At 41.3% G+C, this 13,301-nt stretch overlaps 1 protein-coding gene across 5 annotated transcripts in view; it reads right to left on the bottom strand.

The window, feature by feature from the left end:
* SMPX (small muscle protein X-linked) overlaps window positions 1-10,813 on the bottom strand; it is a 28,484-nt gene extending 17,671 nt beyond the window's left edge. Inside the window, exons 1-3 of one of the 5 annotated variants that reach the window (XM_087966931.1) lie at window positions 10,593-10,745; window positions 7,671-7,810; window positions 4,885-4,944 (exon numbers count right to left, since the gene is read on the bottom strand). In XM_087966931.1, the coding sequence (XP_087823057.1) occupies window positions 4,885-4,923 (39 nt within the window). In that variant the 5' untranslated portion in view covers window positions 4,924-4,944; window positions 7,671-7,810; window positions 10,593-10,745. Of the gene's footprint in view, window positions 1-4,884; window positions 4,956-7,670; window positions 7,811-9,742; window positions 9,806-10,592 lie in introns of those variants that run through there. The other 4 variants (XM_026674906.2, XM_026674907.2, XM_087966929.1 and 1 more) reach the window with 4 other exon arrangements.
* Between the last annotated feature and the right edge of the window lie 2,488 nt (window positions 10,814-13,301).

The following is a 13,301-nucleotide window of genomic DNA, read 5'->3' as shown; positions in this document are numbered from 1 at the left end:
CACTTGGTACCATGCCTGCAGATTCTGTGGTATCCTTTCAGAGTGGGCAGTTGTGGTATAACTCCTTGTTTAGCCCCTCTCAAAACTGGTAGTCCAGCATGCACTTGGGCCTATCTCTTAGGTGGCTAGCCAGGCTACAGAAGTCCTGAATGTACTCCATCACTGGCTGCTTGCCTTGTTTCAGGGTGAGGATGCAGGGGGCTTCTGCATGTTGAGCCATCATGGGGTCCTCAAACCACTCACACAGGGTCTGCATGAAGGCATCTAGGTCATTCAGCTCTGGAGCCTCCTCATTGTGCAGGGACGCCAGCCATCCTGAAGTGCTCTCTTCCAAGTTAGACACAATGACATAAGCCCAGGCTGCATTGTCTGGATACATTCCTCCATAGCATTCCATATGGTGCCATACTTGGGATAGAAAGAGGGCCAGGTTATCTGGATACCCATCAAAGCAGACCATTAGGGGTTGGTCACTCCTCTCAGACCAGGCTGTATCCCAGTGGCAGCCCTGCTGGTACCATTGGCTGCCAGGTGTACAGTGACCCCAGCTGCTGCCAGAGCCACTTTCTGCCCTGCTGGGGGTGGTATAGCTGGTTCAGCTGTCATCACCCCCCTATGCCAGGGTCTTGGCCACACAGTCAGGGTAGGCACCATCAGTTGGAGGAGGAGAGCCAATGAGCTAGTTGATGCTGTTAATGACTTAACACCTCCCATCTGGTTATTGCCACTGTGGCTCTGGATGATGTGGCCACCTGGATCTCCAAGCCACTGAACTTCTCCTTCAGCTGCTCCATCAATGGGCTGTGGGTGGTGAACATCCACTCAGTGGGCTAGTCCCACTCGACTGGCCATTTTGCTTTTCATCTTTCAACCCTCAGATATCATTGACTCCCAATGAAACTCCCACTGCCTTATCCACATTCATTGCCCAGCAGGTCTTGGGACCCTGGTACAGACCATCCCTTTCCCACTTTCTCATACTCATTGGCCACTGCTCAAGTTTTTCAACCTTCTGTTTGGAGTGCATGCCAACCGGCTGTGCTCCTGCTCTGGCTTGCAGCACTGCCAGAGCCCCTTTGGCTGGAATTTCTCCTGGCTTCTCCTCTGACTCTTTATCAGCTGCTGACATCTTGGGGGAGTTGGCCTTCTGGTGAGGTCCAGGTAGGCTACTATTGGAAAGTTGGCTTAGTTCCTGGGATATTATTTTACCAAGAATATGCCTTTACTCATAGATCCATATAGGCACAGAAGAAGCAAAGCTTACTCTGAGGTTTTCAGGTGAAAAGCAGCATAGTTAATTTCCCCTTTTTCCATTTGGGCCACTCATTGTCCATTGTCCACTAATCTAACATGTTGCTTTTATTTTGGGAAAACAGGCTGCACCTTTGGAAGATTCCCATTGCACAGCCTTGAAGTGTCAGAATTTTCTCAGGCTGCAAACGGCTCACATAAATTCCTCACCTCCCTTCCAGCTCCCAATACATTCCAAGCATTCCCTCCATACTTCCTTTGTTTCTGTTGTCAAGTTGCAAGTAGAGGTGTGATAAGAGTCAGCCTGGATGCCAGCTTTGTTTCCCTTTCCTCCAGTGGTGGGATTCAAAAACTTTTATCACCAGTTTGGTGAGTGTGGCTTGGTGGGCGTGCTTTGCATATATGCACACACTTTGCGTACACGTGCACACGAAACACGCACTTTACACAGGCGCAGAGGTGTTTGCGCAAGGGCAGAGGCATTTTGACTCACTTCCTTCAAGCCTGTAACTCTCCAGATTGCTTCAGCAGCTGCCGCGCAGCACTCTTCTGTGCCATGCAATGCAGCTGTGCTTCAAAAGCAAAAGATAAAGGTGAGTATGGGAGCCCAGGTGGGCAGGTGGGCCCAACAGTAGAGTGGTGGTGAGAACCGGTTCTGTCTCTGCTGCTCATCGCCGCTACCGGCTCAGCAGAAGCGGACTGAACCGATAGCATACCACCACTGCTTCCCTCCCATCAAAGGTCAAAACATAGTAGAGAATAAACCTCAAGCATTCTATTTAATGTAGGTATAAACATGAATATAATGCTCTTCTGGGATCTCCTCTCAGTGCCTTGACCTGTTAGTTGATGAGATCCTTCTTTCAGGGCTAGTGAACTGCAAACAGGCCCAGAAGATGCAGAGGAGAACGTCTGAATTCTATTATTTCTGTCCCAACCAGAAGAGATCTGGAGGACAATGCCCAAGGACCACAATGGACTGCATCGTAAATAATGAACTACACCAAACATTTTTTTCATAAGTGCTATTGCGAAGCCAAAATTTTCCCATTGAAAAAAACTATATATATATTTTTGTTTCTCAAACACATAATTTTGAATTTGTCTCTGTTCAATTTAATTTTCTTTTAGCATATTTCTCTAAGCTTTCAAGATAATTCAGATAATTATTTCTGTCTTCTGGATTGTTAGATGTACCAGCCAATTTTGTGTCATCTTCAAAATTGAGAAATATTTTCTGCAGCTTTTCATCTGAATCATGAATCAAAGTGTTAAATAATACAGGACCCAGAAAGGAACAATACTATTCTTTGTTATGAGAAACCAATTTTCAAGCCCACTTATCCCCTTAACTATTATGCAATATAGCCCACACTATCCAACTTGTTAATCAAGGATCATTTGACACTGTGAAATGTTTTTGCTGAAATTAGAATATACAACAAATAATTTTCCAGTATTAACAGCATAACAATATACATAGTTTGTGAATAGATAGTAGGAAAATGTTATCCCTTCCATTCTACAACACAGAAAATCTATAGTTAAAATGGGGCCTGCATCAGTTCAATTTTGGTTTTGAGGTTCCTCCCACAAATAAGTTTTATTCAATGTCAAAAGAGCAACAAAATCCCTTAATTATTAATTAGAAAATCTTGAAGGATGACTTCAGTTATAAATAATAAAGGGATTATAAATTAAATCAGCACTGAGTTCAACACATTAAATATAGTTAACATAATTGTTTAATCATTCATGACTAGACATTAATGTATTGGAATTCACTTTTGTCAAATTTTGAATGGAATCAAGCAAAATGTAAAATGTAAATATAAATACTATCATTGCTCAGTTTTTATTTCATTCTTCATAGGAACAACAACAAAAAATGCCCATGGCTTTACTGATTGTTTTGTTAGCTGCAAGTATCAGTAAAAATATCAATGTTTTTCTTCTTCCTTAATAAAACCCTAATCCTAACCCTAATTTATGTTGGGTTCTTTTTGTATGTTTTTACTTATATTTCTCTCTTGATCTTTTGCCTAACTGCAGTAAATGACTCTTAATGATGGAAAATTAATAAAGTATGCATCCTATTGGGTTTATTACTATTACTAGGAAGCAAAATATTTATTTCTTCAAAAACTGTATCTATAACAAATTCAGACTCTTACAATAACATTAGAGCCCTGGTCATCCCATTCCCAGAATAATAGGGGCATAATTTATAATTCATTAGTAGATTGTATGTATCTATATAGAGGGGTGGTTTTTCAAGAGGCAACTGGACTTTCTGATTCTTTTTCTTTCTTTCTCTTTCTTTTTTGCATTTATTTTTGCATTGCATGTATAGATATAACATCTGTATTTTAATTCCACTGTTTTATATTCAAATGTACCAATGGAACAATCTAAGTCCATAGTTAAATCTACAAACAGGCTACCCAAAGAAAACAATTATATTACAGGAATGTCCATAGATCATGCATGGCATCAATTTAGCCTTAGTCCTAACCTAGTTTTTTTTATCTTACTGGATGAGGATTTCTCTCCTTCTCCATTCAGATTCTTTCAGTGGTACATTAAGAATGAGAATGCTATGTCCTCAATAGAGGCAATAAGAAGCTGTTGTCAGAAACAATTGAAGTTTATTCATAGGGTCAATAGCATGGAGTTGGATTGCTATTGATGACATTCCAATCAGCTGTTTAGTGGTTGGCAACCTAGCGCTGCTAAGTAAGTGGAGCTAGCAATGTTTCCAGGCCTTTTTAGTGATTGATTGAGAGGAGATAGATGCTCTGGGTTTCAAATAAATTACGTATGCCATTGGTTTCTTCAGAGTGTATATTTGGGGAAATAACTCATCTGGGCCTAACTTATCTGGATGCTTTATTAATTCATTAGAGCTATCCAACATGACCTACAAGGAAATAAAAAATGTCTAATTTCAATTATATTTATTCCTTTGTTCACAGAAATACCCATCAACCTTACCTAAGCATGACCAACAAGCAAGCTATCTGGTGTTTTAGCTGAACACTATCTGGAATTGGCAGAATGGAATATAGCCAGCATTTTCCTGTCAAGGAACATCAATAACAGGTATTTAATTGAGAGTCCCAAAGGTGCTTTTTAAAGAGGCAACTGGACTTTCTTGTTTTTCCTTGAAGAAGTTCCCTTCCCATCCAAGAAGCTTCTTCAGCAAAGAAGAAGCAAAACATCTTCAAAGAAAAACAAGGAAGATTGAGAATCTCCATAGATATTTAATTGAGAGATTTATTTCCAGTTACCAGCTAAAAGAGTGCTAATAGTGATAAGTTAATTTTCAAGGAGAATAAGGAAAAGTAACAGCACAAGTAATGTGTGTATGTATGTGTATGATAGCACTATTTAAACTTTAGATAACATATTGAATTGCTTTTTTACACGGAACAAAGCACACGGGGGAAGCAAATTGTGATTATTTTTAATGCTAATAAAAATATGTGAGACATGCAATAAATTGTTTCCTCAAAATAATTTAGCTGCATTTCTAGCAAATTGAGAATAATTCCTAACTAGAAATAAAGCTCCATCCCATGTATCTCTTCTCCATTTAAAGTAATTTATAAGCAATCACACAAAATACCTTACCTGAATGCTTCTGACATTTGAAGCTCGTTGATTTGACATATTTAAGCAATAGAGTTTTCACTGCAAAAAAACTAAAATCAATTAAGGAAACAAAAAAAAATGATAGCAAAACCTTTATGGGTTATAATGGCATTCTATAAGCAAAGATTTTTTTAACCTATAATTTCACTATGGTGCTTCCTGGTAACTATGTATTCATCAGCTCAGATTATCTTTCGGACTCAAGTTTCAGAGTTACTAAGATACACCCACAGAATACTGCAAGGAACTTAGAACCTCTGAAATTCAGTACTGAATTTTTAATAGATCCAATGAGATAATATCACTTTCACAATACAATAGGAAAGGAGCACACATCCCATCAAAGGCACAAGTTAATAACTATCTACATTATTTATTTACTATTTATTTCACTTCACAAAACAGAATTGCAAAACCCTTATATACAAAACCAGAGTTTTCTGGATGAACATGTCTTTCAGTAGACTGTAACCTAAGGATAAATAAACTACTCAGAGGTCTGATAAGAAGGGATTTCAGAAAATAAAGACCCCTAGAAACTACAAGAGCAATAGCATTCGGTATGCTCAATACAGCTTCCCATCTTACTGTGCCTAAGAAAAGGTGTAAAATGGGACAAAACTCACTTAACAAATTTCCCACTTAGCAACACAAATTTTGGGCACAATTGTGATAATAGGTTGAGGATTACCTGTCTGGCATGGCTTGGATATATACTGTTTTCCAGAAGCCAGTTTCTAAGTTTATATGTAACCTTAAATTGGGACTAAAAATAAATGATAAGAATAAAATATAAACAAAATGGAAATTCTTCAGTGATACAACTGCATAGAATTACTTTAAGCAGAGGCAAACTTTTTTTTCCATGCCAATTTTAACTGACCTCATTGCTGCTTGAGAAATCAGGACAACAGAATGTTGATGAGTTAAAAATAGACTATCTTCTTGGATTACAATCCCCCTCCTCTCTTTTACTTGCTTAATTTTATTTAGTAATAGAGATATTAAGGACATTATGTCTTCAGATTTGACTGCATGAGCAGGAAGGAGGCTAATAGTTAATAGAAATAGATGGTACTTTCATATTTTCATGGAGCTTTTTCTCCTTTCACCAAAACCACTTTTGGAATCTCACCATATGTGTTAATATTGCAGGAGCATTGCAATGTTGGGGAAGAAAATGAACTATTTCTGAGGCACCAAATCTTTTGCACTAGGGATGAAGAACTTGTGTTCTTTTTATGGTTGATAAATTACAGCTATCAGCAGCCTGGTAAATACAATTATATAAGGGCTGTACTAGACAGGAACTTTGAGATTGATTCTTTATACTATTTATCCCTCAAAACAAATTCCCAATTAGAAGTTCACTACTTGCTTTGGCCTTTAAGACTCCCCCTTTCCTCCCGGCATGGCCAGCGATAAAGGGATGCTGGAAATTTTAATTCAGCCTTGGTCTCTACACATTTTTTAACCCGTCAAAATAGTGTAAGAAAGCGAGTTTAGGATCCTACCTTGTTGCCTTAAAAGAGATTTTTGGATAAAGAATGGATTACGTTCTGTAGCACCAGCCATAATATCTTGGTAATGTCAGCCAAAAGATCTGTTATGGGACAAATTCTTTTTTCTTTCCTAATACTACTACTTGCAGTTATCCTGAATTCAATGGAGCTTTTTCTTCTGTCTGCCTACACTGTACATTGGATTGCAGCCTACCTGAACCAATGTGATTTTAGATGCTATACTAATTCCAGGGATGGGATTCAAAATTTTTAACAACCAGTTCTGTGGGTGTGGCTTAATTTGTGGGTGTGGCTTGGTGGTCATGTGACTGGCTGGGTGTGGCTTGCTGGCTGGGCATGGCTTGCTGGTTACGTGACTGGGTGGGCGTGGCTTGATGGTCATGTGAACTGGGCAGCTGTGGTCAGGTGGCCATGTGACTGGCAAACCAAATACAAGTGGTCCTTGCTTAATGGCCGGTTACTTAGCAAGTGTTCTAATTTATGACTGACCTCCCCAGGGCTACTTGACCTGTTTTTGAAGTTTTGACAGCCATGCACACACAAACACACACACACACACACACACCCTTCTAACCCTGGTGGACCAGGGGGCTGGACTAGAAGATGACCTCTGAGATTCCTTGCAGGCCAGCCCTAGATTGCTGTGCTGTTTCAAAAAGTCTTCTGAAGCCAGGGTTTGTGTCCTTCCTTCCTCTCCTTTTTTTTCTGCCTCCCTCCCTCCCTCCCTCCTTCCATGTATCTATCTATCCACCATATATCTCATTCACTTTCTCCCCCCCCTCTTTCTTTCTGTCCCTTCCTTCCACCCCACTTTGTCTATCCCTTTTCTTCCTTTCTCTTCCTTTCTCCCTTTTTCTCTTTCCCTTTTCTTTCTTTACTTTCTTGTCTCTTCTTTCTCTTTCTCTCTCTCTTTCCCACTCTCTTTCTTTCTCTCTCTTTCTCTTCCCCCCTTCAGTTTCCCTGTCTCTTTCTCTTTCTCTTTTCCTCTCTTTTTCTCCCCCTCTCTCTTGCTCTCTTTCCCTCTCTCTTTTTCCCTCTCTCTCTATCCCTTCCCTTCCTCCTTCCCTCTCTCCTTCTAAAGCTAGGAGACCCACCTGAAACAAACACACACACACACACACATACACTTCCAACAAAGGACTCGCCCAGCAGCGTTGCTTGTGACTAGGGATCTTCCTGGCCAGTCTCCCAGAGTCCCAGGAACTGGGCATGATTGTTTGTTCACACCTGCTCCCACATTACCTGGAAAAGCTGGCAGGCAAGGCTTCTGGATCCAACAAAGGGGCCGCAGGTGGGACTTCCTCCCCTTTTTTCTTTTGGGGAAAGGGCCGGAACTTCAAGGGAAGCAAGGGCATGCACTGCAACCTCGCCCACCCCAACAGCTGCGGGAGAGGTGAGCTGTAGGAAAGGTGAGCCGGCCCACCGTGGCTGACTCACCTTTCCCCCTGCCACCAGCCACAGGAGGAAGGTAAGTTTGCAGGCAGTCAGGAAAGCCCAAACTGCTGTCTACCCCAGAGCTGCCAGTGGGGTGGGCAAGGCTGCAGCTTGTCCCCTGCTTGGATTCTCTGCAGCTGCTGGGGCTCACAGCTGCCCGGGGGGGGGAGTGCGGAAGGCAACCAGGAAGCATGAGGCTACATTGCCCACATCACCCCTCACAGAGGGAAGGGGCAGCAGGCAAAGGGGCGTTGCAGGCCCAGGTGGCATAGCATCATGCTCCCTGGTCGCCCCCCTTACCCTCACCCCTAGCAGGCAAGGCCCAGCAGCTGCAGATAATCTAGGTGGGGGGTGAGATGCAGGCTGGTGGGGACCCAAGTGGCAATGGGTCAGCCCTGGCTTGCCTTACTCTCTGTCACCAGCAAGCCAGGTAAGTTGGAGGCTGGTGACAGTGGAGGGGGGAAGCTTGCTAAGCCGCAAGCATTGAGGGCAGCAGTGGCATGGCAGTGGTGCTTAGGCTGGCCTGGGAATGGGGACTCAACTGGGGCTTGTGGCGGCAGTGGCGGCAAGGGATTGGGCAGCAGCAGTAGCATGGTGGTGACAGCCTAGCCTGGCCCAGGAGTCGGGACTCAACTGGGGCTGGCGGCAGCAGGAGCATGTAGGTGACCGGGGCTCGCAGAGCCTCACTCACGTAGGGAGATCATGATGGCGGAAGGCAGACAGCGATGGCTGGCGGGCAGTGATGGCATGGCCGAGATAAGGAGGGGCGGAGCAGGGTGGGCGGGGGAAAATGCAGTCAGTGATTGTCGTGCATGCACGCAATGTCATTTCTAAAATTCTGTTTTCACTTTGTCATTATGGAGTACTGCATGTAGATTAATGAGAAAAAAATGAATTTCAACAACTGTAGAATCAGGCTGCAGCATAACAAAGTTGACAAGAGTGAAGGTGGTCTGAATACTTTCTGAATGCACTGTATATAATATTACATATATTTCACCCTTTCCACTGAAATCAGTAGGAAATTGCCAAGTTGTTATTAGCAATTCCCACCAGATTTTGATGACATAATTTTTGGGAGCTCTGGTTCTTCCAAAAGATAGCTGAGACTGTTGGGGTTACTGGGTTTCCCCAGGGTGGGCTGCTGGGGGTTCGGGAGAGCTCCTAGCTAATAGTCTGGCAAGTTCAGACAATCCCCAAATCCCACTCCTGGCTGGCCCCACCCCTCCCACCTCGCCCCTCCCAGGAATCCTCACACAGCCAGTTTTGGATGCAGGTAAGTGCGCAGTATGCGCGGAGGCTCGGGGTGAAAAATGGGCCTCCTGGAAGTTTGGGAAGGCTGGAAATGGGCCCATTTCTGGCTTCCAGAGAGCCTCTGAAGCCCGGGGAGGCCATTTTCACCCCCCCAGAGGCTCGAGGAAAGCCTCCGGAGCCTGGGGAGGGCAAAAATGCCCCCTATGGGGCAGGAGGCTGACTAGGCCACACCCACCATGGCCATGCCTACCCAGCAATTGGGCAGAGAACCCTTTGCTAAAAAATTTGAAGTCCACCCCAGGTTGTCCCCATCTGTTCAAGAACTCTGGGGCACAATTGACAATTAGGAGGATAATTTTCAGTGTTTTTCTTACATCATTTAAGACAAAAAAACAGGCTGAGAATATCCATAAATTATAGGTTACAGAGCAGAGTGATAAGCAGTAATTGAATAATTTCAAATTTAAACAATCTGAACAAATCATTTAAATTGTAAACATGATAAATGATTGAAAAAGCCAATCCTATCAGGCATACAGATTTGATCTCATGACTTATCCTTTATGACCACCCCCCCCCCCAAAAAAAAAAGCCTTGCACTGAAGTAACTTAGTAAGTAACTTTACATGCCAAGGTCCCTAAGATTTGTGATCCAGCATGAGGCACAGGAAGAAATAAATGGAGGGCGGGGGGAGTTCTTAACTGCTCTGCCTTATCTAAAAATAAGCCCTGTGGGGAGTGCTGAGGGACATTTAGCACCAAGCTGTGTCAATTTGCTTGAATGAAGTGGAGGTCTGTGCAAGGTGTTTCTCTAATATCCATCTTTCCTACTCCTGCAACCTAGATGCAATTGAAAAGAAGCTGGAAACGACATCTTTGTCATGCTGACCTCCCCCATTTGTAACATGTATAAAACTGGCATGGATGTTATGAAATGGAACTGCATTATCCTTTTTTAACATCTAGATAGAAATTATGCTGAGTAGCAAGCTTACTCAGAAAGGAGGGGGAATACAACTCTGTGCAATTCATTTCATGAAAGGTCACTGTGACTCCAGAGTGAATGATAAGCATTTTTAGCATAGAGAGAGAAATATTTCTGGGTTCAAACTTTGAATATTAAAATTTTGCTTATTTGTATATGGCTCTCCACAAAGCCACAGTAAGAAAAATAAACATGCATTTGGTTAGCTGTCACCAAGTGTGCCCAGTAGGCTTTTATGAAAATCATACAAGAGCACGTACATTTATGAAACTGCAAAATCTCAGAACAACATTCTTTAATTTAAAAACTCTTGTCTGTGTATTCAGTAATTGCAATAGTTAATGAAAAACATTAATGACCTGGTATAAAGAGAATCACATTCACAGCAACATAGTCCTTGTCCTTATTCCCTAGCTATAAATGTATTTCCCAAGTCAACATTTTATTTTTTTTAAAGCTGCCCCCCTCCCTCCTCAACTCCCATTAGGTACCTGATTATTTATATCAGAAAAGTTCCAGTCAGAAGAGTGAATGCTACACCTCCCTTTGCTGCTGACTGAGGCCACTTAGGTCAGCTGAGATCCTTCATGTGAAATAGATGAAGGTCTTTGTGCAGTGGATACTATCAAGGGAAAGGACCTCTGGGACTGGAATAGAGCAATGTTCAGAAGCCAAGTGCAATAGAGAATTCCTGTCATAGCTTGCAGTTGTTCTTCCTAAATATAGAATAAGATTCATCCTGTAACTTCATTCTGTCTTAGTTGAAACTAAGGCTCTCAAGTGTCAAGCAAAAAGATATGAGTGCTCAGTTCCAGGTAATGTTGCTGCCATTTTCTCAATGTAGAAATATCAGAAGTTTTTTTTTAAATAGTTTTGAGTAAATAGCATTTAACAACTTCCTCTTCCTCCTCCTTTTAACATATAACTGTTTTGCAGTGAACAGACCTCATGCAAATCTTCAGGTCACTTGTCAAAAAAAAAAAAAATCATGGGAATATGATTCCCAGTATTTTTTTTTTAAAGGTCAATGCATACAATTTTAGAGGTTTGTTTTTTTCCTGTACTAATTGATATTCCATCTTGAGCTTTTTGACAGATGCTTGGTATAAGAAAATGATGGAAGAAACGATGGAAACCAGGAGGGAGAGGATGCGTCTTGCTCTTTTTGGATGAGTTGCAAATTCGAGGTATAAGTACCTACACAGCGTCCTGAGGTGAGATAGGACTGAAAACCCCACTTCAAGAATGGAGTCCCATGGGCTATCCTTAGACATCTCAATTGCTAGAGGACCCTGAGATACAGGTGAGGGCATGCAGACATTGTTTGGTAATGGCTAATCCCCAGGCAAGGATTTGTTCTTAATGTTTAATTTTGATTGCCTTGGTGCTAATTAATCTTACTTAAAGCCTATAATCAATCATATCCCCAAAAGAAAAAGAAAAAATATCTATCTCAAAGCATACAATATTTTTCAGTGCAAGTACATGTTCAAATGCAACAGAATAATTATAAGACAAAGAAAAAAGAAACCATATGTGTTAGGAATGTGAGTCACCAACAGCTATTTGGGATGGAACTATATAAAAACCAGGATAGACATTTTAATACTGTCTCTTTAAGGGAATGCTAAAATTGTAATTGGGCATGGTTTCTCAAACGGCCATAAGATGGAGCCAGAAACCTGGGGTTTAGTCTTAGTCTCAGAAGAGAGTGTGAGTCTCTGTTTCCTTCTGTTGGAGAATATTGCCGTTCCTCCTAATTGACTGCTATTTTTGGATTTGATGTAAGTCTGATACTGAACTGTTTTTGACACTGGATTTTGTTATTGGATTATCCCTGGATGAAAACTGACTGATTTTACTTGTGAATGACTTTGGACTGCTTATCAATGAACTTTGCTTAAACCTTTCTTGAAAGTAAAAAACCTACATTTACTGTACAGTGTATCTGTGTGCTGTGTGTGTATTATTCAAACACTACTCTATACGTCTCCCTGTATGCGCTCATTCTCCTAATGGGGAATTACCTCAACAATATGAATAATAATGAAGCACAATTTCATTTCCTCCCCCATTGTTAATTGAAATAGGCCTTTCTAAAGTCTTGGTGCTCCTTTGCTAGAATATTAGATATATAACTAGCTGGTCTAAATCCAATTTCTTAGATAGTTATAAATATTTATAAACCACACTCTACTTCCAATGCAAATCTGTATCCCCCAATCTTCTGTTTATTTTGGTTCCTGAAATATTGAATAGAGATATAAGAAGGAATGAGAGAATTGTTGCAGTAAAGATTAAAAAAGAGACTAATAAGTTAAGAGATTTTTCAGATGATTTGGTGTTTAAAGAAACTGAAACATTTGTTGATATATTAAAGAGTCATGGTGGACTTCTGGCTGATGTTGCGGTGAGATCGGACACGAGGACCGGGTCTCCACACTGCTGTGCCAAGTTCTCCCTATTGGTGGGCTCCCAAAGGAGCCAAAGCCACCCTGTAAGAGTGGTGAAACAAAGAGGGATGCCCTGAGAGGTTGCAGAGAGCCGCATCTCTCCTGCCTGAACCAGGGCTTTCTTTCCCTCTCAGCCATGGTGAGGAGAAGAGGCAGCCCCAAGATGGCTTCCATGAAGCCAGGACAGCCGATGAGTTCCTAAGATTTCTGCTGGAACAGTGTGGAACTGGGTGAGAGGAGCCTTTTTTTACTAAACTCAACCCCAAGAGAAAGTTCAGGGGAACTACTAACTCAGAATTAACTTAGAATTAAAGCAGTGAGTAAACACTCTGAGAAAATTATCAAACCAGAAGGAAAAGAATTAAAGAGAGAGAGGAAAAAAACTTTTTTCTTCTTCAAAAATACAGGAAATTGGACTCCCAAACTGGGAAGATATGGAATTAAGAAGGCATTTTAAAATGCTGGAATTATGGATTTAGAAATTAATACTGTTTTTATATTTGAATCACAATTCAAAATAATTAAAATCAGATCTACCAGCAACAATATTATTATGCAGAAAGCACTATCTGCTGATGAGAGAAAAATATATATGCCTGGGAACATTTCTTTGAAGGACTGTGAAAATACCTACTGGGTTATATTCACCTACCCTAAGACCCCTGGAGATTTAAATACGATAACAAGGAATTTTTTTTAATTAAAATGACCCCTGAATGTTGTTGTATGATTGAACTTATAAAAGTG

This window comes from Notechis scutatus, chromosome 5 (assembly GCF_049901735.1).
Source record: "Notechis scutatus isolate UNSWTSFEM ecotype Mainland chromosome 5, rNotScu1.2, whole genome shotgun sequence".
Lineage (NCBI taxonomy): Eukaryota > Metazoa > Chordata > Lepidosauria > Squamata > Elapidae > Notechis > Notechis scutatus.
The sequence above is the reverse complement of the archived record's forward strand: the minus strand, read 5'-3'. Positions and strand labels throughout refer to the sequence as shown.